Raw genomic sequence first — 27,889 nt, 5'->3', positions numbered from 1 at the left:
CAGTGTTTAATAGCTGTACTGATAGTGGAAGGTGGAAGTGTGTAGATGGACTTGTGCACAATGGCCACACAGTACCATGCCAGTGATATAAATTGTACTGTATGGCCTTTCTGCCTGTTAACACACATGAATTGAATTTCCAACACGCCCAGTGCACACTTCCTCATTGAAAACAATGGAAGTGCATTCCAATGTGTGCTGCAGTCATTAACCAGGACAAGAGTACAACCATGCACTTCATTTCACAGTGAGATTGATGCTGAATGTGTAACAATACAATCACCAAGTTAACTTGTTCAGCCCTACGAGAAACTACCCTGCACGAAAGGCGATATATAAATGCAAGTTGCTGATTACCGAGAAGCCAAATTCACGAACCAACACTAACCAACCTCAGAGGATAGTAATATTCAATATCCTACCAGGTACCCCCTGGCATTCCACTGAAATGGCACAAGCCTGCCAGCCAGTCTCCACAGGTAGGTATAGTGACTGTCCGACCTCCGCCTGCAAAAGAAACTGACCACTTTTGGATTGAGTGGTATAGGAGCTGGCTTCTCGCACATTCTACATGGGGGAAGGGAAATTCCCTCAAGCTGCTAGGTGGGGCCACATCGGTGATGTGAGTCAACAGAGGTGAATGTCGGGTATAGACATTCATTGTCATTATCCCTCATTTTGCAACATTAGAAATTTCCACCCTAAGAGTGTCTTTTTTCTGTCCAGAAACTGCATGACTGCTGAAGTGATCCCCCATGTAGTGACAAAGTCCTTACCGTAAAGGAAACACTAATACTATGCCTCTCCGTTTCACAAGCTTTAACTGAATGAAGAGTCATAACACAAATGCATTTCAGAACACAGATTTCTGAATATATAGATCTCAAAGGGTCACTTTTTCATTGCCTTGTTGAGCAAACCTTTATTTATAAATGCATTTATATATATTTATTAAATAAAATAATATTCTTGGTCACTCAATCCATGACAGTTTGTGGGATACTGCTGCCAATTAGCTGCCACATTTCACAAACTATACAGTCAATTCCCTGTACAGTATATTCTGTGAAATGCTTTGAGACATCTCGAAGATGTGATAAGGCGCTATTTCAAATTCAAGGATTATTATTAGGACAGAGAGGAATCGGAAAGTATAATACAGTATTGTATGCAAGCAGCATTTATACTTAATTGGCATCATGTTGTGAACAAACAAGAACAGTAAGGCAATGCTCAGAAGTTCGGGTCTTAAAGTGTTTTGCTAATTATGCTTTTCTTTGTTTAAAAAAGGTTATTTTTCATCACTTGTGATGAACAGAAGCAAATGAACAGAAGCATTGTGAAAGCAAACTTTAAAACCTCCCTGTGGTGTAATTAACCCATTTTAAAAAAAGAAATGAAACTGGATCTGGAAATCAACCATAGTCACTTTGCTTTGCAGTGAGTGAATCATGTGAAATGTTTTGAGATGTCCTCCCAGTGTCAGTGGTGTTATATTAAATTCAAAGATTATTATTAAGCTAATTCTTTGCTTTTGGTCTGACACAGGCAGAAACCTATCACCACGTTTATAGTGTATCCAAACCATTCCTGAGGCCACTTCACACTGAATGCTGTGGGGGGGGGGGGGGGGGATTTCCCGCATTATACAGTAGTTTGAAATGGTTGCTCCAATATCATGTCCAGATCAAGCTGTTAACGTTCTGCCTCCCAACTGACAGACTGAAGACAAGCGGCTTTCAAAGCATTCTCTTTCAGTCAATTAGGAGACTCCTAAGTAGACAACATTTTGATCTCAAACTGGGAAGAGACCAAGCAAATCTGCAGGAACCAAACTCAAAACTTTAAATTAGCAGATGAAAAATTGCGAATGAAAAATTGCAGATTAGTTACTTGAATCAAAGAGTAAAAAGTATAGTATCGAAGTGTAAACATTTATTCAAATCAAAGTGTAAAAAGTATAAAGGTTCAAACAGCAAAATGGAAGGAAGAAAGAGTCAAGCAATGTGCATTTATATTGGACCTTGCACATAGGACAAACATCTTGCAGCTCTCTGCACTGGCGATGGGGGAAATCCCTGAGGTGGAAGGATAAGAGGGGTTTGTTTAAAAGGCATTGATTGAAGATATGGTCAAAGCAAACTTTTTAAAAGCACATTTTGAAATCAGAACAGAGACACAGAGACCATGCGGGCAGAGGAGGGGAGCGCAGAAAGATTTTGCTTAAAATTGTGAAAAGCTGATTTAATTGTGAAAGCCATGGATTACAGCAATGATACTATACTTAGAATTACACCAACTTAATTATAATAAAAAATAATAATCCTTGCATTTGATATAGTGTCTTTCAGATCAGGAGGGCATCTCAAGAACTTCAGATGATAACAACGCATTTTGTAGGCAATTGCTGCAACCAATTTGCATACAGCAATGTCCAACAAACAGCCATTCAGTGAATGCTCATTTTTTTTCCTCACTGGGGGAATTGTTGGCCAGGACACTGGGAGAAACTCCCTTCTCTTTTCAAATACTGCCATGGGATCTTTAACATCCAACTGAACAGGCAAATGGCAACAGGGCAGTGAGTTTAATATCTCATGAGAAGGATGGATTATAATACTATTAGGTTTCTACCAACATCTAAACATATGTAAACAAACGTAGGGAGATTTGTCAGACATTTTTCATAAATAAAATGTTAGCATAGCCCTTAGGTCACAGAATTCCTTAATGTGGGGGCGGTTAAGGCTTATTTGAAACTACTCTAAACATAAATTCAGAGTTGCCCTCTTTGCTACAAGAAAATAGCTTCTGTTGAATTCCAAGTACAGATTGTAGTCAAAGCGTTGTCAAAGAAGGAACTTGGTTCGTGCCCAAGATTTTCCACACAGAAAGCTCTGTGTACAGAGGTACAGTGGTGGGGAGATAAGGGATAGGGAAAGGGAATGGGGGGGAAAGGAGAAGATACAAAGAGCAGAGGTCAAGTCAACCAGCCCTTTGACATGTACCTCACCCTGCCTGTAGCCCCTTAATCTGTAACACAAACAGTACATTAACAAAGAGAAACCTGCAGAAACACAACTTTTACTACAAACAAACTATTAAATCCAGGTTATTTAATTTTCCTCAAGCTCATTGTCCTGCATTTAGCCATTTCAGTCAGAAAGGTCAAAAGCTTGATAGCTGGTCTGTGCTGAGTTAAATGATCCCAGTAAACAAAAAGGTGAAAATGAGAAAGGGAAGGGGAAATTAATGAAGAAGAAAAATCCTTGCATTTGATATAGCACTTTATCCCACTGTCAAAACCTCTCAAAGCATTTTACAAGATTTTCCTTGTGAAGTGTAATTACTATTTGTAGGCGAACATGGCAGCTAATTTGCACCCAGCAATGTGCCACAAACAGCCATGCAATAGTGCCATGTGAATCACAAGATTGAGGTCCCCTGGTCTACAAATACAGGTGTAGAGGAGAAAAGTGCTCTGTGACGCTACCCGGCATGAGGGGCACTATATAAATACAAGTTGTTGTTTTTGCTGAAAACGCCTACCAGAAAGGAGATTGAGATCCACAAGTCATCTATTTGAATTATGACCATTCAGAGGGAGAAGCTTGTGTCATGATCAACCAGGGACAGACTGGGTATGTGGGAAATCAAGAAATTTCCCTGTGATTGACTCCCAATACTTACTACCCCAGAGCCCGAGATCCGGGTGAATGATAGTTCGGACCAGCCAATCATTGCCCAGAGCCCCTCCTCTCTGATGAGTGACAGCTACATCAGCCAATCACCAATTGGATCTCGCCCTCCTGTTTAAGGCCCAAGTTTTTAATTGCATGGAGCTTTTAGGCTGAATCATCGCTCCCTACAAATCACTCTTCTCCCCCATGAATCAACGCCCCCCCCCCCCATTTTATCCCCATATCCCAAGACCTTTTGGGGAGTCAGTCCGCAACTATGGCCAATAATCCTCACAAATAAAATTGGTCACCAATTCCATGGCTGTTTATGGAGTTTGATGTGTGCAAAATTGTTTGCCCCACAAAATACATAGTCACATCACTTTAATGCATATACTTTGAAGCGCTTTGAAACGTCTTGGTGAGGTGATGAGGCGCTGTATGGAGTCCTGTAGCTCAGTGGTTAGAGCACTCGCTTTGCAAGCGAGAGACCCGAGTTCAATTCCAGGCAGAGGGCGAAACCTTGGGCAAGTTTCCTTACTCCACACGCCTCCACACTCCAAAACCCTTCCAAAGTAATAACAATCAAGCTGCTCTTTGTGGACCTTTATGCTATAGATGTCTATAATAATAATCACCGTTATTATTATTTGGAGTAGTATTATTAATAATAATCCCTCCAAAACTAAAAACAATAATAAATTGGTCATTTTCAATCTACGACTGTTTGTGGGACATTGCTGTGCGCAATTGGCTGCCGCGTTCGCCCACAAATATAATCAATTCACTTTACAGTGTGTTCTGTGAAGCGCTTTGGGACGTCCTCCCGACATGAAAAGCGCTATATCAAATGCAAGGATTATTATTATTATATAAAATGCAAGGATTATTATTTAGTCATGAGACAAAGAACCTAATGCAATCCATGCAATGTTGGGAGTGTGCTGAATTGACACAAGTGCCGTAATTCAACAACAACTCACATTTACACAGCGCCCCTCATACAGGGTAGTGTTCCAGTTAATTATTAATTTATTTTGATGAGATATGTTAATCCGAGACCGTCCGCCTGTTCAGGGTGAAAGATCCTGTGTCACTTATAGGAAATGAAAAATGAATTTCTCCCTGTATCCTGGTCAACAATCCCTCAGATACAAATTGGTAAATGGACTAAAAAATACGCGGTCACCATATTTCACAGTAAACTCTTATGAAGTCCTTTGAGACATCTTGATGAAATCATAACAGGCTATATCAAATGTAAGGATTATTATTATTTATGATTATTATGATTAATGGATTGATATATTCACTATATTTTACATTGTATCCTGTTAATTATTAATTAATTTATTATTGTATTATTAATAATAATCAATGGCAGAATCATTTCCATTTTTGACTAAACTTTAGCCCATTGGAAAGGACAATCTGCTAAATATCTGGTGCAAGCCATGCTTGAGCTGTTGGCACGAGCTTCTGGCATAAACGTATGGTTTGCCTAATACCATTCCTAATATGTCAAAGTTTAGTGGACCAGTGTTTGTCTACTAAGCTCCAGCCCGCATTTTCCTCTTAACCTCAAAAACAAAAACCTGATCATCCATGGCATAAGCTCCTCTGCCTGGCAACTATGGAACAGAAGAGGATGCCCAAGCCAATGAGTAATTAATAAGGACACAGTCAGATTTAAATGATCAACAGTACATTTCAGGATAATTTCCTATATTCCGAATTATCCAAATCTGGGAACTCTTATGTGCTTGAGGCATTGTCATTAAGTAGATTATTGTAATAACATGAAACTAGGGTTTTTTGGACAGCCAGGTGTCTGACACATTTGAAAACCCCAGCACCATTCTTAATATTCAAACCAGAGTGAGAGTTTAAATATGTATCAGTCCCTGTGTCTGAACTGGAATACACACTTTCTGCCCGGAGACACACATCCTGTTTACGGAATTCTAGACAGTATTAGGCACAAGTTGACAAGAGCCAAAGTTTGGGATTTCACCCCCCAACCACCCCCTCCTGTACTACTGGAGTCTAACTACCTGAAAGCACATAATTTACCAGCCATTGAAAGCACTCTATCCATATAAGGATCACAAATGAAAACTTACTTAGTTTTAGTTATTGTTAAAGGAGAATACCAATGCCCTAAGTGAGAGATACCAACGCAGTACTTTCTGAGCTTGGGAATATATGAATGCACTTCAGAGGGGTAAGGGCTCAAGTGGAGAATTAACAACAGTGGGAACTAGTTCATCTCCAATGCCGTATCATTCTTTTTAACACTTTACTCCTACAAGACCAAATTCAAGTTATGAATAGGCGGGGGAAGAAAAATCTTTACTTAGGCCTCATTTTAAAGATCAAGCAACCAAAAGGGTTTGAAATGAACAAGGGGGTTGGGGCATTGTTGCCATTATTGAATGTTTATCAGCAGGCTTTTTTCCGGGCTCCAAATGTGGCAGCAGAAATAGCGCATTGATCCCTTTAGCAAGTTCTAAATGCAGGCGACACTGACATATCTGCTGAAACTCAGTCTTTTTGCAATGAGAATTTCATCAATTCAATCTTGTTTTTTTCCATGAAAATATACCAATTTGTAATGCTAGATGCAGGCCATCACTATAGTAGCAATTCTCGCCAGATACTTAATCATAACAGATAGAGTACTTTTAAAACAACTGCAAATCATCATGTTGACCGTTTAATGAGGTTCCCCCCAAAAACCCAGTGGTTAAAGCATTGCCCACTTCAGCAGTAAGACACACACTGTAGTAATAATAATAATTATCCTTGCATTTGATATAGCACCTGATCACCTGATCCCCTCAATGCTCTCCACAGAATATATTGTGAACTGGGTTGACTGTATATTTTGGTTACAGGTTCGAATCCCACTCCATGCTGAGTCAGCTGATCTCAGATCGTAAGAGAGTTGCAATCGGCCTAAAAACCCCTTGTTAAGGCAGAAAAGGGGAAAAATACCCAGGCTTTCCACCTCAAATTGCTATCCAGAGACCGTGCTGACAAGTGTGTAGGTGCGGTCCTTGGTTGACGGTAGGATCTGCCTCAACTGTAAATCATTCCTTTTGTCCATCCCCCTGTCAATCCTCACTGTTAAGGTTCACACAAAATAAAAGACGACTTAGATTAGGTAAAGCAATAGCCGAATGGCATCTCTCTCAAAGGGGAAACATTATTATTATTAAAAATCTTGAGAAGAGAATGGAAGGGATGTGAACAATATTACTAGAGAAAATGAATCTAAATTACAATGAGAGTAGAAAATACAGGCCATTTATGTGACTGCTGGGGCAATCCATGCAGGTGACACAGACGCATCTGCTGAAACTCAGTCTTTTTGCAATGAGAATTTCATCAATTCTCACAATGAAACTCTCACAATGCCATACTTCAGAACATTGAATTCAACTTTAAAAACTCTTTGTATAAATGTGAAAAGTACTTATTGTATTCTTTGTGACAACTCGGGCTCAGTTCAGTGTGAAAAAGAAATCACGACAGTCACGACATAAAAGCACAGACAGAAATTCAGAGTAGAAGGTACCAGTACAGCTTCTCAAAGGTTAATGCACGACAACTGTGTTACTAACTGTGTCACTGCAAAAGTCACTAGCATGCCTAAGTATAAGCTCCTCTGGTACATTTAGATCAATGGCTGAGAAGCAATGCAGAGAGTACGAGTTGCTTTCTAATCACTGCCCATCACATCTGATCCAGCCCCACCGTGAGTGCTGGCAAACTAGACAAAGGTTTTTTTTTAAAAAAAGTAATAAAGTCAATTCCAGTTCAGTAAATATCGAATGAAAATGAACATTTTCACAGCTGCAATTTCATTGCTCCTGCTCTGGCAAACATTACAGTAATATTGCCTCCATCAACATTGGGTGGGGGGAATCCTAAACCCTCTACAAATGGTGACTAGAACAGTAGAGAATGCTTGTAACGTACCAGAAACTTGTACATGGAATAGAAGTTCTTGTATTTACAATACAGCAATTCTCTTCTGTGAGTGAATGGGAATGAAAAATAGAAAATGACTGGCATTCTATACATACTGTAATCATTTCCATTCCTGAACAACCTCAGCGGCTAATGTTTGTTGACTGAAGCGATTTGTTTTTAAAAACTCAAAGGACACATAATCTGCAATATTTCCAGGTCAGATTACACACCTGCGGCACATGGTGCAAGAGATTTAAATCAACGTGTATGATTCAAGTGTATCCGCCTGCTCCACGTCAGTACTTTGAACTCACATAGTCATTGTTGATGCTCCATCACAGTGCTGGGGGAATTCTGCATTGTCAGAATTCTGCATTGTCATCATCCTTCAGATGATGGCAATATAAACTAAGCTCCTATCTGCTTGTTCAGGTGGACATTAAAGACCCCATGGCACTATTTGAAAAGAGAAAAATGTTTCTCCCGGCAACCTGACCAACAATCTCCCAACTACTTCATGGCTATTTGTGGGATATTGCTGTACACAATGTCCCACAAATTTTTATTATTATTAAAGTGTAATGACTGAGTATTTTGTAGGCCTACAAAATTCTCAATCACTACACTTTAATAATAAAAATTTGCATTTGATATAATGCGTTATCACATCTTCAAGAGATCTAAAAGCACTTCACAGAATATCCTATATTAAGAATTGACTATATTTTGTGGGCGAAACTTTACTATAAATTCTGTGAAGCGCTTTGAGATATTTTGATGAGTGATTAGGTTCTGTATCAAATACAAGGATTATCTTATTTTAAAAAAGTTTTAGAAGAAAATAAAACTGAATTGTCTGGAGGCAATGTATTGCTATCACACTATAAGGAGCAGAATTTATGCTTGAATGAAACTTCCATTTTTATAGCACTTATAATATTGTTATAAAAGCACTTCACAATAATTGTTGTAATGTGTCATTACAAAAATGACTGTCTTTAATAGACAAACACAAGTTATTATAAGTACAGCAAAGACTCAAAAAAAGCCATGGGATGAATGATTGATTAATCAGGAGAGAGGGGCTGTTGGTCAGGATTGTTAGACAGCACAGCAGGGAGAAACACAATGTCTCTTAAATAGTACCAGTGAGATCTTTTAAAGTGCACCAGAACAACTGGCAGACAGGAGCTTAGTGTAATGCCTCATCTAAATTCATCTGTATAGAGCCTTGGTCAGACCCCATCTGGAGTATTGTATTCAGTTTTGGGCAACACATCTCAGGATATATTGGCTCTGGAGGGGTTACAGTGCAGATCACCAGAATGATAGCAGGGCTAAAAGGGTTAAATTATGAAGACAGATTGCATAAACTTGGTCTGTATTCCCTTGAGTTTAAAAGATTGAGGGGGTGATCTGATTAAGGTTTTTAAAATAATAATTTAATTAGTTAGAGTAGCTATCAAACTATTTCCTCTGGTGGAGGAATGCAGAATATGGGGGCATCATCTTAAAATTAAAGTTAGGCTATTTAGGAGTGAAATCAGGAGGCAGTTTTTCACCCAAAGGGGAGTAGAAATCTGGAACGCTCTTTCCCAAAAGGCTGTGGATGTTGGATCCATTCAAATTTTCAACATTGAGGTGGATAGATATTTGTTAGGTCAGGGTATCAAGAGATATGGGGCAAAGGGCGGGTAATTGGGAGTTGAGGTACAGATCAGCCATGATTTTATAGAAGGGCGGAACAGGCTCGAGGGATTGAATGACCTACTGCTGTTTCTATGTTTGTAATAGGTAGCACATAAAGCAATGCAAAGTTCCCTTAACAATGCACTGAAGCAAATGTGTAGATGTGCTTTTGAAAACACTCAGTACTGCTCCTGAGGAATCACTGGTTGTAGCTCGTGATTTTTGATAGTGATACCATTCACAGATCAGAAGGCCAGCAACAGAATAGCTGCATATGTGAGGGGGAGGGGAGAGCAGGGAAGGTTATAGTTGAATTCAGTGTGACATTCTGCATGCCGTAAGGATTAAGCACCAGGTGGAATGCAGCAGAAGGTAGTAAAACATGTCCTCGGTGAATCGCTGTTTAATTACATTTCTAAAGCCTACCATAATACAGCATTTATAAATGCTATTACACCATTGTAGATCTCACAAAATCTTTCTTCCACTGCCAGTATTACAAAAGTACTGCAGAATATCTAATCGTTGCTAACAATTTTAAGAGTGAATTCCTGAGTAGTTAATAAAATTGGTTATTTGCTTTGCAGCAGTTAGTGCCCACAAACTATACAGTCAATTCACTTTACAGTATATTCTGTAAAGCATATTGAGACGTCTCGAAGACGTGATACGGCGGAATATCAAATGCAAGAATTATTATTGTGTAACATTGCTGTGTATAACTTAGCTGCGAGGTTCGCTCACAAAACAGTTACTCCACTTTACTGTGAAGGAATTAAGATGTCCTCCTGGTATACCAAATGTAAGGATTATTATTTTTAAAATGCTGAGGTGCCCAAATTCATACATTCAAAAGGGACTCAGCCTTTGTGAAAAAGTGTTCAGCAATCTGGGTTCCCCGTTGATTTACAGATGCATGGCAGAAAAACAGAAATCATATTGAAAGGCATTGCTGAGATTATTTAATGAAACAAATATCAACAATAAGAAACTGCTCTTCTCCCTCAACATAGATTTCTAGAGCCCCTACTGTAGGATGGTAGTTGGCAGCTCATAAAATATCAAGCAGCGCCATAAGGTGCTATATCAAATTCAAGTATTATTATTATAACGGAATACGATCACCTTTCAGAGCTGCCGCATTTACACACGTGTAGAAAAACACTCGCTTCAAAGCACAGGTCAGTTATCCACGTACTAAAAAACAGTCGACTTCCAGATCATCAAATCGCTACTGATGTCACTTCCATTGGCAGTAACCTGGTGTCTTGAAATTCAGCCATTATCTAGAGAGAAAGCCAGCCAGCGTTTTGAAGCAGGCCAGTCAGCTTTTGAGGTGCATTTTGGATTTTTCTGCTAAGTAAATTATAATAATTTATAATCCTTGCATTTGATATATCACCTTATTACATTGTTGAGACGTCTCGCAGTACATCACAGGATATACCATAAAGTGGATTGACCATGCATTTTTTGCACACATCAATGTCCCAAAAAGCCATGGAGTGAGTGACCAATTTTTATTTTGGGGAACTGTAGGCCAAGACATTGGGAGAAACTCACTTCTCTTTTCGAATAGAATCTTTAACATCCGCTTTATTATTATTATAATATTAACACTTGAATTTGATTTGAACAGACCCTGGACAGCACCTCCAACAATGTATTAGAGTGTCATCTTAGACTATGTGATTCAAAGTCCTGACTTATGGCTTGAACCCACAACTTTCTGACTCAGAGGTAAGAGTGCTACCACTGCGCCAGGCTGATAAATATAATAAAGCAATAAAGCTTTTACACTTATAATAGCAGCAAAGCATGTTAGAATGAGGTTCTACTGGACATCATCCAGACAGTGTCCCTTTAACAGAAATGACCTGGATTATTAATTGAAGCTCTTTCAGGTTTTAAAGTTACAACAATAATTATGTAGGAGAACAACTCAAAGCGCTTGACAGAGGAGTGGGAGTGAGGCAACAGGGTTGGAGATACAATTGGTTTGGAAAACAGAGAGGAAAGGGTGTGGGAAAAGAGATTCAACAACTTGCATAGCATGACAACAACAACAACAAGATTCCATTTATAGAGCGCTTTTCACGTCGGGAGGACGTCCCAAGGCGCTGTACAGTTGGGTCAGGACCCGAGCAGGGGGGAAATGGTGAGGGGAGGGAAGGGAGGGAGCGAGGAGGGGGTAGAGAGTCGAGAGGGGAGCTGAAGGCACGGTCAAAGAGAAAGGTCTTGAGACCGGCCTTGAAGGAGGAGGAGGCAAGGCGAAGGCACTGGGGGATGGAGTTCCAGAGCCTAGGGGCTGAGAGGCTGAAGGCCCGGCCACCGATGGTAGGGCGGTTGGGGCGGGGGATGTGGAGCAGACCGGAGCCAGAGGAACGGAGTGTACTGGCAGGTAAATAGGGGGATAGAGAGGTAGGAGTGAGCAAGGCCATGAATGGCCTTGTAGGTAAGGATCAGGATCTTCAAGTTGATCCTCTGGGGGATGGGGAGCCAGTGGAGGCGAGCGAGGGTGGGAGTGATGTGGTCGTGAAGCCTGGTGCGGGACAGGACACGAGCTGCAGAGTTCTGAATGACCTGCAGTGTGGAGGGAGGTGCCGGGAAGGCCGGCGAGGAGAGAGTTCCCATAGTCCAGCCTTGAGGTGATAAAGGCGTGGACCAGAGTTTCAGCAGCGTGAGGGGTGAGGTAGTGCCGTAGTCTGGCGATGTTCCGGAGGTGATGGAAGGCGGTGCCAATTGTGGCGCGGATATGAGGGAGAAAGGACAGCTCAGGGTCGAACAGAACACCGAGGTTCCTGACTGGCTTTGAGAGGTTGAGAGTGCAGCCTTGGATGCTGATGCTGTCAGCGCCTGAGGTGCGGAGGCGCTGACGTAAGCCAATCAGGAGGGCCTCAGTTTTGCGCACGTTGAGCTGAAGAAAGTTGTCTCTCGTCCAGGACTCGATGTCGGACAGGCAGCTGTCAGGACATCGGTGGTCGTGGAGTTGAGGGTAGAGGAGGAAAGGTAGAGTTGGGTGTCATCCGCACACATGTGGAAGTTAACCCCATGTCTGAAGATGATGTCACCGAGGGGGAGCATATAGAGGGTGAAGAGGAGGGGACCGACGACAGAAACCTGAGGGACACCGCACGAGACAGTGCGGGGGCTGGAGGAAAAGTCATTTGTGGAAACAAAATGAAGACAGTGGGAGAGGTACGACCTAAACCACTCAAGGACAGGACCTTGAAGGTTGAGGTGGGAGGACAAGCGGTGGAGGAGGATAGCGTGGTTGACCGTATCGAATGCTGCTGATAGGTCGAGAAGGACGAGGAGGCAGAGGGAGCCCTGGTCGCAGATGGTCAGGATGTCATTGGTGACCTTGACCAGGGCAGTGCCTGTGCTATGGGCAGCACAGAAACCTGACTGAAGGGGTTCGAATAATGAATGGGTGGAGAGGAAAGAGCGCAGCTGGGAGTCGACAACTCTTTCAAGGACCTTGGACAGGAAGGGAAGGTTGGAGATGGGCCGGTAGCTTGATAGCTGCGACGCATCAAGGGAGGGTTTTTTCAAGGTGGGAGTGATGGTGGCAGTTTTTAAGGGAATGGGAACAGAGCCAGAGGAGAGGGACTAGTTGATGATGTCTGTGATATGTGGGGCAAGGAGGTGCGGCTGGGAGATAAGGAGTGGAGTGGGGATGGGGTCAAGGGAGCAGGTGGTGGGTTTCAGGGATAGGATTAGTTTGGTGACAGAGGGTGGGGAAACGGGTACGAAAGTGTGCAGTGGAGGATGGGTAGGAGTCGGAGTGTGGGAGGGAGGGGGTGGGGGGTGGGTGGAGGTTGGAGGGGAAGTGACCGTGGAGCGGATTCCCTTGATTTTGAATTCAAGGAAATCCAGCATCTCCTCACAGTGAAGGTTGGAGGAGATGACCTGCGCGGGGTGGCGGGGGGGACAGAGGAGTCGGGATGTGGTAGAAAATAGAAGCCTGGGGTTGTTCTTCGCCTCCAGGATTATCCTGGAGTAGAAGGACGACTTGGCCGAGGCTAGAGTGGAGCGGTAGATTTTGAGGAGGTCCAGCCAGATTTGTCGGTGGACCGTTAGGCCAGATTTGAGGCAGGTGCGTTCAACGGCCCGCACCTGGCTCTTCGGTGAGCGGAGGTGGGTGGTGAACCAGGGTGAGGAGCGAGAGTAGGAGACAGTACTGGAGGTGATGGGGGCAAGAGTGTCGAGTGTGGAGGAGTGGGTGTTGTGGAGGAAGGTGAGAGGAGAAGAGGGGTCAGTGAGGGTTGAAGGCCAGAGGGAGAGGAGTTCAGAGGACTAGGGATTGTGGGGGTAACCGCTCGGCAGCGGTTAGGGATTGTGGGGGTAACTTCTTCCAGGGGCGGTAGAAGATAGTGGTGGGTCTGGTGGAGGTGGGGAGGGGTGGTGGAGGTGATGAAGGAGATGAAGTGGTGGTCGGAGACGGCCTTGTCGGTGATAGTGACATCCGAGACACTGAGGCCCCGGGTGATCACTAAATCGAGTGGGTGGCCGTGACTGTGAGTGGGGGAGTTGATGTGGAGGGAGAGGTTGAGCGAGGAGAGCAGGGAAGAGAAGTCCGAGGAGATGGAGCAGGAGGGGGTGAAGTGCAGGTTGAAGTCGCCCAGGATGATGAGGCGATCAGAGCAGAGGCAGAGAGATGTAAGAAGTGTTGAAATATCAGAGATGAAGGTGGGAGAGGTTTTAGGGGGCCGGTAGAGGAGGAGGATTTTGAGTGAGAGGAAGGAGGGGTGGGAGAGGGTGAGGTGCTCGAAAGAGGGGAAAGAGCCAGAGGAGTAGGGGGATAGGGCAAGTGGTGTTCTTGAGATAAGGGCTACACCATGGTGATGGCGGTTGGGGCGAGGGATGTGGTGGGAGGTGTAGCCGCGTGGTGTGGCCTCCGTGAGGGGGAAGGTGTCGTCTGGGGTGAGCCAGGTTTCCGTTAAGGCCATGATATCAACGTTCTCATCAAGGATGAGATCGTTGATGACCAGGGCCTTGTTACAGAGGGAGCGGACGTTTTGTAGTCCGATGTGGAGGGATCGGTTGACAGAAGGGTGTGTGGGGTGGGTCCAGGTTGTGAAGCAGGGGTGGGGGAATGGGGATAAGGGAGGAGAGGTTGGCTCCCCGGGTCTGTGTCCGGGGTGGGTGGCGAGTGTGGTGGGGAATGGGGCAGTCGGTGTGGCTGCTGCTGGACAGCCAACGCCGAGTGCCACGGTGAGCCCGGCGGAGGATTCCCAGGCTGGAGCAGAGGGAGGTTGTGGGAGGGTCAGATGGCGATAGAAGGCGAGAGGGACGGAGAGAGAGGAGGACAGAGCGGGGGAGATGCAGAGGGGGGAGGGTTTGGGGGTGGAGAGGAGGGAGGGGGTGAGGGGGCTCGGGTCAAAGCGGCAGCCATAGTGCGCACGCAGGACCGGGAGCGAGCGGTCAGGTGAATGGCATTAGCCCATAGGCTGGGGCAGCCAACCCAATAGGACCATTGTGGGCCCTGATGTGAGCCCTGGGGGTGGGTGGGGTCGCTGGGTTTTAATTTTTTTGCACGCGCACACTCCTGACAACTAAACTAGAACATCAGCAGTTCCCCCGCTCTGCCCCCACCTGTTCCTCCACAGCCCCCCACCCCCTGGCTGCACTCCCTGCCACCGCGACCTTAAATAGCTGTGTAGGTAGGCTCAGGCTCCTCCACGCGCTGTCCTACCGCCGCTCCCCGTGTGGGATTATTATGACACCCTTCACACAGAATAACACCTAGGAGCACAGCCCATTGGTAGAATTGCACCCGGAGCAAGGGAGATAGTGAGGTGACCATTCAGAGTGAGAGTTCTAGAAAGTGACTGAAAGCTCTGACATCCTATCTACTGCAGATCCACGAAGCAACATCAATATATAAACTTAATCCATTATCCAGCAAGCAAACGTAAGGTCTTTTATTAACAAAAATAGAAGTCGCTGGGAACGTATTTTGCATTAGGTCTTTTATTAACACTGACTACAGTATGAGTTTCACTATGATTAACTATGCCTCTCACATACTTTGTGTTCAGCCCTCACCAGGAATACAGGATGAACCAAATAAACACATTCAATGGCTGTAATTCTCTCTCTTTCCCTTCCCCACTTCCAATTATGGTACAATAAAATACAATTTACATTTATATAGCACTTTTCATGTTGGGAGGACATCACAGGCGCTTAACACTATTGGCATGACACCCGGGCTGTGGATGGGAGCTGAGGGGGATAAGGAGGGGAGAGATAACCAAAGCTTGCATTTATAATACATAGCGTTCTTCCACCCAGCAAATAGGGAGATGACCAGAGAACAGGGAGATGACCAGAGACAAATATGGAGAAGGAAGGGGAAAACTAATGATTCTGACCGGATATGTTCTTAGGAGGGAGAGATGGAGCACAAGCAGGTTTTGGAAGAGGAACGTAGCGACTGAAGATACAGCAATCAATGGTGGGACAATGAAGTGAGGATTGAGCAACGGACCAGAATAGTAGGGACTGAGGGCAAGACAATAGGGCTGGAGAAGATTGTATACATAGAGAGAGAGAGAGAGAGAGAGAGGAGTTGAAATGGTCAATGTAAGAATCTTAAAAGTCAATGCGCTGGGATACTGAGAGCCAGCGGAGCTTGGCAAGGATGGAAGTAATGGGTTGGAAAGTCTATCCTTAAAGTGACTGAAGCATAAATGAGGATATCAGCAAGCAGAAGGGATGAGGTTAGAGTCACTTGATTCCACTAGCTCCCCAACACTCGGAGGATACAGTTCATGATCCTGGTCCTCACTTTCAATACCCTCCACGACCTTGCTCCGCCCTATCTCTGGGACCTCCTAACACTATACCAAACTGCCCGCTCCCTATGCTCAGAGGGTTCCGACCTGCTTCTCATTCCCCCGCCTTGCCTGCCCCACCATTGGTCAGCGGGCCTTCAGCCTCTCTTCCCCACATCCTGGAACTCCATCACAGTCATTCCACCTCGCCCCCTCCCTTGCCTCCTTCAAGATCTGTCTGAAATCCCTCCTCTTCGGTCATCCTCCTACCCTCCACACTCCCCAGTCTTGACCCCCAGCTCGGTTCAAAATCTCTGACTGTCCATCGCCTTGGGAAGTCCTCCCAAAAGGTGCTATACAACTGTTATTTTGTATTTTGTATTTGTGTACAGATAGGAATGTGAAACCATTATCCTGATTTAACATTCCCCTTTAATAACAAAAGAATCCTTCTGTAGGCCAATATTCAGGAAGCAACAGCACAAATGATAAATACTTATCGGATTCGTTCACACAAAACATGGCCCGTTAACAGTCTTTTCAGGCTGCAGCAACTATTTTGCAAATGAGTCGATTGAAGGGCCAGACAAAATTCTGATTTTGTATGCTAATCCGGGACACGCATGACAAAAATCACTGTTTCTGCTCGATTCCAACAGACTGCCAAGAAACAGAAAGTGAAACTTATTTATTATTTCTGCCAAGGAGTAAACTGTGTTAATCTTTGTTTTAAAGCTGTGAAATCTCCAGTGCAGTGTTATTTTTTTTACACAAACGCACACACAGGGGAGCATGTACCATGAAAACCAGCCCACACGTCTGTGTTGTGTGACTGTGAGAGAATTAATTTTATGGTACACGTTTTGATGCTGCCTCTTTGTCACGTTTAAATTAATTTCTAGACCGAGCTGACCTGTTTAAGAACAGCTTTCAAATATTCAGGTGTTTCGCTTTGTGCAATGGTCAATGGTATGTGATAGTTCACGGTCGATTCTATAAGTATCATTTTTATAAGCATAATTTAGTATATCATGAGTTTAGCTTCTTCACTAACATCTCCACGCCCTTCCCCTCACCATACCAAACACAGTTAACAAGAGAGTACATTCTTTCTGATCAGCCTGTGTTCCCTCTCAAACAATAAAAGCTAAAAAATAATTAGCTCCTAGCTTTTGATACATCGTTCAAACACATCTTCCTCCAAAACCTAGGTTACCAGCTCAGAATAGTGTTATTGAAACTTGGTGCTATTGCTGATAACAATAAATGACGTTCACGCTAGTCAATGTCCAGTTTACTTTACGCTGGGCTTAAAAACATCATCACATTCCAATCCTCTGTTCTCGAGAAACACTGGCAACACAGACCTGGATTCAGAGGGAGGAGACTGTCCTTGTCTGGAGGATTTTTTTGCAAAACTCAGGGTTTTCCAGCACAACAGCAAACAACAACAGGCCCTGTGCTATCTTAAGAGTCCTACAATAGTTCCATCTCCACTGCACGCAAAGCCCCCGAACTACCCATAATGTTTAACTCATGCATCGTTCCTGAAGATTCTATTAAGTTGCTAAAATACAGAAATCTGTTCTTTTTGCTGCATGTGAAGTGAGCTGATTTGAGTACAAAGTCAAGACGCTCGGTGCTGTGTGGATTCTTACCTCTGTCACTTTGCCACTGGATAGTCAAGGAGTTGCAAAGAAATGTGACTGAGGCAAGTGTCCACACAGTACGGAGGCATCCTCCCAACGTGAAAGGCGCCATATAAATGCAATGTAATATATTTGTTGTTATTTTGGAGCGTCCGCCTAGTCACCGATTTCAGGGGATGGTGATATGAAAACATTTACACTACGTAGTTTTAAACTGCTTTTTTTTGGTGAAATGTGGGGAAGGATGACACTGGTGAAAGATTCTTAAGTCTGATCTGCACTTTCCCTCTGGACTTCCCTTACATTTTGTGTATTTTTTTAAAAAGCCTCTGATGTGACCAATTTCTCAGGAAGCTAAAATTTATTTTACATCAATAAAGCAGGAGCTTTGTGCCCAGACTTGTGGACTGGGCATCAAATGTCGAGCTGATGAGAAGATCCACATTTAGTACAGTACAATTTTGCCCACAAAATATACAGTCAATTCACTTTACAGTATATTCTGTAAAACGCTTTGAGACGCCCCCAAAATGTGATAAAGCGCTATATCAAATGCAAGGATTATTATTATTATACACAGCTCCTAAATTCTTAAGATTCCTTCCTGATCCCAGCGCCTTGGGACGACCTCCCAACATGAAAGGCACTTTGCAAATGTAATCTGTTTTTGTTGTTGATCCCACCTCAGTACATGACACACACACATATACTGAATACACAGTATATACACACACACATACGTACACAGTGCAAGCAAAGTCTCAGTCTGCCTCTGATCACACACCTTCTACTGGCGAACAAGTCAGCCAGACAGACACTAACAAATAGGCAGATACAGACAGACAGACAGACAGAGAGATACAGACAAATAGGCACAGACAGACAGACATAGACAGATACATGCAGACAGAGACACAGACTGAGACACACACAAATAGACGCAGACACATAAACAGACAGAGACACAGACAGACAAACACAGCAAAGAAGAGTTTAGCACAGCAGAGGCCGCCAGCCATGTGTTTGATTGTTTCTTTCCAAAGCTAGGATTGCTTTACTAGCCACAGACACACACAGGCAGACACACACACACAGGCAGACACACACACACAGGCAGACACACACACACACAGGCAGACACACACACACACACACAGGCAGACACACACACACACACACAGGCAGACACACACACACAGGCAGACACACACACACACAGGCAGACAGAGGCAGACACACACACACAGGCAGACACACACACACAGGCAGACACACACACACACACAGGCAGACACACACACACACACACAGGCAGACACACACACACAGGCAGACACACACACACACAGGCAGACACAGGCAGACACACACACACAGGCAGACCACACACACACAGGCAGACACACACACACACACAGGCAGACACACACACACACAGGCAGACACACACACACACACACACAGGCAGACACACACACACAGGCAGACACACACACAGGCAGACACAGGCAGACACACACACAGGCAGACACACACACACACACACAGGCAGACACACACACACACACACACAGGCAGACACACACACACAGGCAGACACACACACACACAGGCAGACAGAGGCAGACACACACACACAGGCAGACACACACACACACACACACACACACACACACGGGCAGACTTTCACACACACACACACAGGCAGACACACACACACACACGCAGACACACACACACACACAGGCAGACACACACACACACACACACACACACGGGCAGACTTTCACACACACAGGCAGACACACACACACACACACAGGCAGACAGAGGCAGACACACACAGGCAGACACACACACACACACAGGCAGACACACACACACACACAGGCAGACATACACACACACACACACAGGCAGACACACACACACACACAGGCAGACACACACACACACACAGGCAGACACACACACACACACACAGGCAGACACACACACACACACAGGCAGACACACACAGACAGAGGCAGACACACACACACACACACACAGGCAGACACACACACAGGCAGACACACACACACACACAGGCAGACACACACACTGACACACAGACACAGCCCCATGGAAACCTACCGTCCACAGCCTCCCTGTCGCTGATGTGCTGCAGGTTGCAGCCCGTGTCCTCGCGGCTGATGTCGGTGTCTGTGCGGTAGGTCTCCAGCCGAGCGTGGTTCCTCCTCAGCTTAGGGCTGGAGGACACGCAGCAAGAAGTGGTATTCCCCATCGCTTCTCCTCCTGGGCTTTACCGTCTGTCTGTGTGTGTGTCTGTCTGTGTGTGTGTCTCGCAGTTCAATTAATCGCCAGATGGCGTGGTGTGGGGGTGTGGGTGGGGGAGTGGTGTGGGAGTGGTGTGTGTGTGGTGTGGGGGGGTGTGTGTGGTGTGGGAGTGATGTGGGGGTGGGGGTGTGTGTGTGTGGGGGGGGTGGGTGGGGGTGTGTGTGTGGGGGGTGGGTGGGGGGTGGTGTGTGTGTGGGGGTGTGTGTGTGTGGTGTGGGGGTGTGGGGTGGGGGGGGGTGTGGGGTGTGTGTGTGTGGTGTGGGGGGGGGTGGGGGGGTGGTGTGTGGGGGTGTGTGTGTGGTGTGGTGGGGTTGTGGGGGTGGTGTGTGTGTGGGGTGTGGGGGTGTGTGTGTGTGGTGTGGGGGGGGTGGTGGGGGGGGTGTGGTGGGGGGTGTGGGGGTGGTGTGTGTGTGGGGGTGTGTGTGTGTGGTGTGGGGGTGGTGTGGGGGGGGTGTGGGGGGGTGGGGGGTGGGGTGGGGGGGGGTGTGTGTGTGGGGTGTGGGGGGGTGTGGGGGTGGTGTGTGTGTGGGGTGTGGGGGGGTGTGTGTGTGGTGTGGGGGGGTGTGGGGGTGGTGTGTGGGGGGGGTGTGGGGGTGGGGTGTGGGGGGGTGTGTGTGTGGTGGGGGGGGTGTGGGGGTGTGTGTGTGTGGTGTGGGGGGGGGTGTGGGGGTGGTGTGGGGGGGGGTGGGGTGTGGGGGGTGTGTGTGTGGTGTGGGGGGGGTGTGAGGGGGGGTGTGTGTGTGGTGTGGGGGGGGTGTGGGGGTGGTGTGTGTGTGGGGTGTGGGGGGGTGTGTGTGGGGTGTGGGGGGGTGTGTGTGTGGTGTGGGGGGGGTGGGGCGGTGGTGTGGGGGTGGTGTGTGTGTGGGGTGTGGGGGGGTGTGTGGTGTGGTGTGGGGGGGTGTGTGGGGGGGGGTGTGTGTGTGGGGTGTGTGTGTGTGGTGTGGGGGGGTGTGGGGGGGTGGAGAGAAAGGAATCAGGTGCTCTTCTAATTCAGATCCACAGGGCGCGGGACTTGCTTTTTTTGCAAAAAAAAGTCCACCACCCGCCCCCCAAACAACACAATAAATGTGTGTGATTTACAGATCTCCCCTCAGCCGACAGGACCTGTCACTGCACACACACTGCCCCGAGACACCCATCTGCATCTCACAGCCCCCACCCGGGGCTGCCCCCTGGGCTGGGCTGTGCGTGCTGGGCTGTGGCGGGCTGTGGCTGTGGTGGCTGTGCTGGGGCTGGCTGTGGCTGTGCTGGCTGTGCTGGGGCTGGCTGTGGCTGGGCTGTGCTGGCTGTGGCTGTGGTGGCTGTGCTGGCTGTGGCTGTGCTGGCTGTGGCTGTGGTGGCTGTGCTGGCTGTGGCTGGGGCTGGCTGTGGTGGCTGTGCTGGCTGTGGCTGTGCTGGCTGTGGCTGTGCTGGCTGGGGCTGGCTGTGGCTGTGGTGGCTGTGGTGGCTGTGCTGGCTGTGGCTGGGCTGGCTGTGGCTGGGGCTGGCTGTGGCTGTGGTGGCTGTGGTGGCTGTGCTGGCTGTGGCTGGGGCTGGCTGTGGCTGTGGTGGCTGTGCTGGCTGTGGCTGGGCTGGCTGTGGCTGGGCTGGCTGTGGCGGGGCTGGCTGTGGCGGGGCGGGCTGTGGCTGGGCTGGCTGTGGCGGGGCTGGCTGTGGCTGTGCTGGCTGTGCTGGGGCTGGCTGTGCTGGGGCTGGCTGGGCTGTGCTGGGGCTGGCTGTGGCTGGGCTGTGCTGGCTGTGCTGGCTGTGGCTGTGGTGGCTGTGCTGGGGCTGGCTGTGGCTGTGCTGGGGCTGGCTGTGGCTGTGGTGGCTGTGCTGGGGCTGGCTGTGGCGGCTGTGCTGGGGCTGGCTGTGGCTGTGCTGGGGCTGGCTGTGCTGGGGCTGGCTGTGGATGGGCTGTGCTGGCTGTTGCTGGGCTGGGCTGTTGCTGGGCTGGCTGGCTGTGGCTGGCTGTGCTGTGGCTGGCCTGTTCTGGGCTGGCTGTGGCTGGCCTGTTCTGGGCTGGGCTGGGCTCTGGCTGGGCTGGGCTGTGGCTGGGCTCTGGCTGGGCTGGCTGGGCTCTGGCTGGGCTGGCTGGCTGGCTGGGCTCTGGCTGGGCTGGCTGGCTGGGCTGTGGCTGGGGCTGGCTGGGCTGGCTGGCTGGGCTGTGGCTGGGCTCTGGCTGGGCTGGCTGGCTGGGCTGGGCTGTGGCTGGGCTCTGGCTGGGCTCTGGCTGGGCTGGCTGGCTGGGCTGTGGCTGGGGCTGGCTGGCTGTGCTGGCTGGGCTGGGCTCTGGCTGTGCTGGGCTGGCTGGCTGGGCTGGCTGGGGCTGGCTGGCTGGGCTGGCTGGCTGGCTGGGCTGTGGCTGGGCTCTGGCTGGCTGGCTGTGGCTGGCTGGCTGGGCTGTGGCTGGGCTCTGGCTGGGCTGGCTGGCTGGGCTGTGCCTGGGCTGGCTGGGCTGGCTGGGGCTGGCTGGCTGGGCTGGCTGGCTGGCTGGGCTGTGCCTGGGCTGGCTGGCTGGGCTGTGGCTGGCTGGGCTGTGCTGGGCTCTGGCTGGCTGGCTGGCTGGGCTGTGGCTGGCTGGCTGGCTGGCTGGCTGGCTGGGCTGTGCTGGCTGGCTGGGCTCTGGCTGGGCTGGCTGGCTGGGCTGTGCCTGGGCTGGCTGGCTGGGCTGTGGCTGGCTGGGCTGTGGCTGGCTGGCTGGGCTGGGCTGTGGCTGGCTGGGCTGTGCTGGCTGTGGCTGGCTGGGCTGGGCTCTGGCTGGCTGGGCTGTGCTGGGCTGTGGCTGGCTGGCTGGGCTGGGCTGTGCTGGGCTCTGGCTGTGCTGGGCTGGGTTGTGCTGTGGTGTCTGGTCTAGTCTGTCCCAGTCAGACTCCCTCCTGCAACCCAGAGGCACCAGACACAGTCTTCAACAAGCCATACACACATAGAAAGAAAGAACTACTTTGTATATACAGTATATCCTTTTTTTCTTACACACAACACACACACAAAGAGGAAAATGGGGGGAGGGGGGATGGGGGAGCAAACAGATGCCACTCGTCACTGAAGTCCCAGCTTTGCAATACCAACAGCTTCAGCTTCCAGATCAGATCAAATCTCTCCACCCTTCCTGCTGGGGATCTGTCTCTCTGTGTATCCCCCTCTCTCTCTCTCTCTCTCTGTCTGTCTCTCTTTCTCTGTCTGTCTCTCTCCCTCTGTGTGTGTCTCTCTCTCTCTCTCTGTCTCTCTCCCTCTGTGGTGTGTGTCTCTCTGTCTGTCTCTCTCCCTCTCTGTGTGCAATGGTGACTTTTTTGTAATGAGCCTCTCCTGCACAGCTCTCACTGCAAATGTAAGCAGCCAAGTCGAGGAGTTCCGGTTCAAGGGTAGCGATTTGCTGGTGAACAACACATATTGTCAGATTGTAACCCTCTCCTTCACTGCAGTTACTTTGTTATCCTCTCTCACACACACACACACACACACAGCAACACCCACTCTGCACTCCAGCCCTCCCTCCCTCAAAAACAATTCCCAATAAAATATTACAAATGATTTGCTTAGCTTCAGTCTGCTAAACAATTGAATCGTTTCTACACATATGATGCAAATTACAGGAATTACATTACAAATAGTTTCACCCACAAATTATCCAGTCAATTATACTCTGCAGTTCGTTTATTCTTTGAGACGTCTCAATGACGTGATAAGACAATTGCAAGGAATATTATTGTAATAATAATAATGATAATAATCCTTGCATTTGATATGGCACCTTAACAGGTCTTCAAGACTTCTCAAAGCGCTTCACAGAATATACTGTAAAGTGAATTGATTGTATATTTGTGCTCGAAACGCAGCACCAATTGCGCACAGCAGCATCCCACAAACAGTTGTGGATTGAGTGACCAAATTATTATTATTATTTTCTTTGAAGGATTATTACCCCCCAAAAACTGATCTGCCAATCGGAGTACTTCAGGAAAAAGGTTCACCTCTTAACATTTTAGCCTCAACCAAAGAAATAAGACAAGAACATCTCAGCTCCTCTCGCTGGCCGGCCAAGAGAAGGAACAGCACAAATAATGGGATTGTGCAAACACTTGGTGTCATCTCACTCTCTCTCTCTCTTTCTCTTCTTCCACCCCCACCACCCATTGGCAACTATTGTGTACTGTCCTGAGATTCCTATTACAGACGTGATATCCAAGCATTGGAAAAAGTCTAAGCAGAAGCTGGGAATGATTGCATTGCAGAACAGACTATTGAGGGGGTTATCTTATGGTGGTCCTGGTGTCCTGGTTGACAATCCCCCAAATAAAATTGGTCATTCATTTCATGACTGTTTGTGGGACAGCAAATTGGCTGCATTCACCCACAAAATACACACTCACTCCACTTTATAGTATATCCTGTGAAGCACTTTAAAATCCCCTCCCAAAGGTAAAGGCGCTATAACAAGTTTTGTTTTGTATTCTGAATCATAAAATATAGACAGTTAGAATTAAATAGATTATTTCACTGTACTCCAGAAGTCCACTGTATGTGGTTACAATCACAAACTCAGAAGCGGAAGAGTGGCTGGAAAGTAATGTATAATCGCAGTATTTTACACAGAGAGCAGCTAACACTGTTCTGACGAAGGGTCATGGACCCGAAACATTGACTCACTTTCCTTTTTCCATGGATGCTGCCTGACCTGTTGAGTTTTCCCAGCTCTCTCTGTTTTTGTAGCTAACATGTTGTGCTGCTTCTACCACTTCCTGGTGGAGGCAGTGAGCATGGTCAGTTTCAAACAGGAAATGGGGGTATATGATATGTGAAAATAGCAATGCAGGAAGACATAGACAGAATGGTAAAATGGGCAGACACATGGCAGATGAATTTCAATGTGGAGAAATGCAAGATAATGCTTTTTGGAAGATAGAATGAGGGGAGGCAATATAGGATAGGTTATACAATCTTAAGGGGGGTAACAGAACAGAGTGACCTGGGAGCTCAGGTAAATTAATCCTTGAAGGTGGCAGGACAGGTAGATAAAGCTGTAAAAAAGGCATATGGGATACTAGGCTTTATAAATAGGAGCATAGAGTGCAAGAGTCAGGAGGTTATGATTGACCTATATGAAACACTGGTTAGGCCTCAGTTAGAATACTGCGCCCAGTTCTGGGAACCACACTATAGGAAGGATGTTGAGGCATTGGAAAGGGTGCAGAGGAGATTTACAAGGAGGGAACCAGGAATGAGGGACCTTGATTATGAGGAAAGGCCAGAGAGGTTAGGATTATTCTCATTGGAGCAGAGAAGGTTATGAGGAGACCTAATAGAGGTCTTCAAAATCATGAGGGGATTTGATAGGTTAGAAAGGGAAGAACTGTTTCCACCAATGGGTGCTTCGGTTACTCAAGGTCACAGATTTAAAATAGTTTCTAAAAGAAGCAGAGTGGAGGTGAGAAGAATTTTTTTCACGCAGCGAGTTGTTTGAATCTGGAACACATTGCCTGAAAGGGTGGTCGAGGCCAATTCGATAACAACTTTTAAAAACGTGGTGGACGGGTATTTGAGGAGGACGGGTTTGCAGGGTTATGGGGAAAGGGCTGGGGAGTGGGATTGATATTACATAGCTCTTCTCAAAGAGCCGGCACAGACTCGATGGGCCGAATGGCCTCTTTTTGTGCTGTACGATTATATGATTCTATGAATGATCAAATGCTGGTCTTTTACAATCTTGTATGTATCATTAAATCTTTGCAATTGATATAGCGCCTTATCACGTAGTTGAAACATCCCAAAGTTCTTCACAGGACTTACTGTTAAGAGTAGTGACTATGTATTTTGTAGGTGATACCATGTAAAGTGGCAGGTGAAAGGCCACTTTGCCACTTCCCCTTTCAAAACCAGTGGCCCCGCAAAACATATATAATAATGATAGCAATTCTTCTATTTGGTATAGGGCCTTATCACGTCTTCGAGACATCTCAAAGCATTTCACAAAATCACAGAAATGTGTCCAGTCAATTGCACACAGCAGTGTCCCATAAACAGTTGTGGATTGAAGTGACCAATTTATTATTTTTTTAAAGAACTATTACTCCCAGAAAAGCAATCCGCCAATCGACTAACAACTGGTTTCTTACCTACTGCTAGATAAACAGGCATGTGGAGTAAGGAAACTTGCCCAACGTTTCACCCTTGAATTCCTATAGCTCAGTGGTTACAGCACTCACCTTTACAGTACTCGCCATCCAACCGAGATCTCCTCACTTGCAAAGGTGAGTGCTGTAACCACTGAGCTACAGGAATTCAAGAATGTAACTTAATGCATTTGTGTTTAGGTGTGACCATAGTAAAGACCATAATATTGTACAATTTACCCTTTTTCCTTTAGAAACCTTTTTTTAGAAAGGCTTGCAGAAAACCAGACACTAAATTAAAATTTAAGAATTTTCCAAAATTTAAGACCATGGCCTTAAGGGTAATTTGGGGCTTTGATAGTTGTTTGAGAACTGATGATTATTAATAATAAATCATTATTTTTTCTTGTTAGTGAGTTTCCTCCCTTTGCTACACTGGCATTTCACCAATGCAATCTTCAAACTGCAAATATGCATGTAAATGTGTTTGATTATATATATATAAATAAATAAAAAATTGAAAATTTAAAAGAGAGATAAATATATGAATGAATGCATGAATAAATGCACAAACAAACAAGCAATACACTGAGTAAGAAATGCAGTGAAGTGTTATTTATATGCTCAATTTCAAACATAATTTCTGACCTACATCTCCAGTCTGCTTTCACCATCTAAGATAAATAACCTGCTTGCAACACTTTTTAATGCGTATCTTATTGGTAATATATTATTATATACCGGGTTATTTATAGGTGCTGCAAGCAGAACAGATGTTCCCCCATCATCTATTTTTACTCCTGGGAACATAGTGGGGGTACAACATCTCTGTAACCAAGAGATCAAAGTATTGTTGTAGCAGAGAGGATTTGATTTGTATTAACCGTATTATAGTCACTTTATAATTAAAAGAATTGCAGTTGATTTGCTTTTGAGAGTAAATATGAAACATTTTAATCAAATAATTGTATTTCATGTGAAAGAAGCATCCTTCTAATATTTCTGATTTAAAAAAGACAATTTATTTAAAAATATATCACCAGGGTGAATGTTTGCATGTACAAGCTCATTTACTAAGTCCTAGACTATAGAATACACTTGTAGGTTAATCGCCCATTGCAGTACTTGGTATTGTTTAGTTGATGCTATTTGTGCTTCTAAATATAATAGGTACAATAGATCTTCCTGCAGTTTGGAACAATCTCTTCACTATTTAATGAAAGTAATCATGTCCATAGCAATAAGATCCAATTTTCTGCATTCAACAGTATTATTTATTTAATCAAATTCTAATAATAATTGTGGCATTTGATACAATGCCTTATCTCACCATCTCAGCTCTTCCAGGATTTTTACTGTAAAGTGGAGTGACTGTGTTTTGTGGGCAAACACAGCAGCCACTTGCATAAAGTAGTGTTTGACATACGGCCGTGAAGTGAATGACCAATTTTATCCGAAGGATTGTTGGCCAGGATATTGGGAGAAACTGCCTTCTTGTTTTGAATAGTGCCATGGGATCTTTAATGTCCACCTGAACAGGAAGACAGGACCTTGGTTAAATATCTCATCTGAGTGGTGACACCTTTCACAATATAGCACACTCCGTGCAGTGGAGGCTAATCTGGACTGTGAGCCCTGACAAAGGGGTTGAATCCAAAACATTCTAACTCAGAGGCGAG

General features: G+C 46.2%; 1 protein-coding gene across 2 annotated transcripts in view; it reads right to left on the bottom strand.

Moving 5' to 3' along the window:
* Positions 1–20,199, bottom strand: part of ccny (cyclin Y) — a 155,882-nt gene extending 135,683 nt beyond the window's left edge. Inside the window, exon 1 of one of the 2 annotated variants that reach the window (XM_042346932.1) lies at positions 19,915–20,199. In XM_042346932.1, coding sequence (XP_042202866.1) covers positions 19,915–20,065 — 151 coding nt within the window. In that variant the 5' untranslated portion in view covers positions 20,066–20,199. The remainder of the gene's footprint in view (positions 1–19,914) is intronic. The other variant, XM_042346934.1, reaches the window with a different exon arrangement.
* Positions 20,200–27,889: the final 7,690 nt, after the last annotated feature.

This window comes from Callorhinchus milii, unplaced genomic scaffold, assembly GCF_018977255.1.
Source record: "Callorhinchus milii isolate IMCB2004 unplaced genomic scaffold, IMCB_Cmil_1.0 Scaffold2, whole genome shotgun sequence".
Lineage (NCBI taxonomy): Eukaryota > Metazoa > Chordata > Chondrichthyes > Chimaeriformes > Callorhinchidae > Callorhinchus > Callorhinchus milii.
This window is presented reverse-complemented; position numbering and strand designations above follow the sequence as displayed.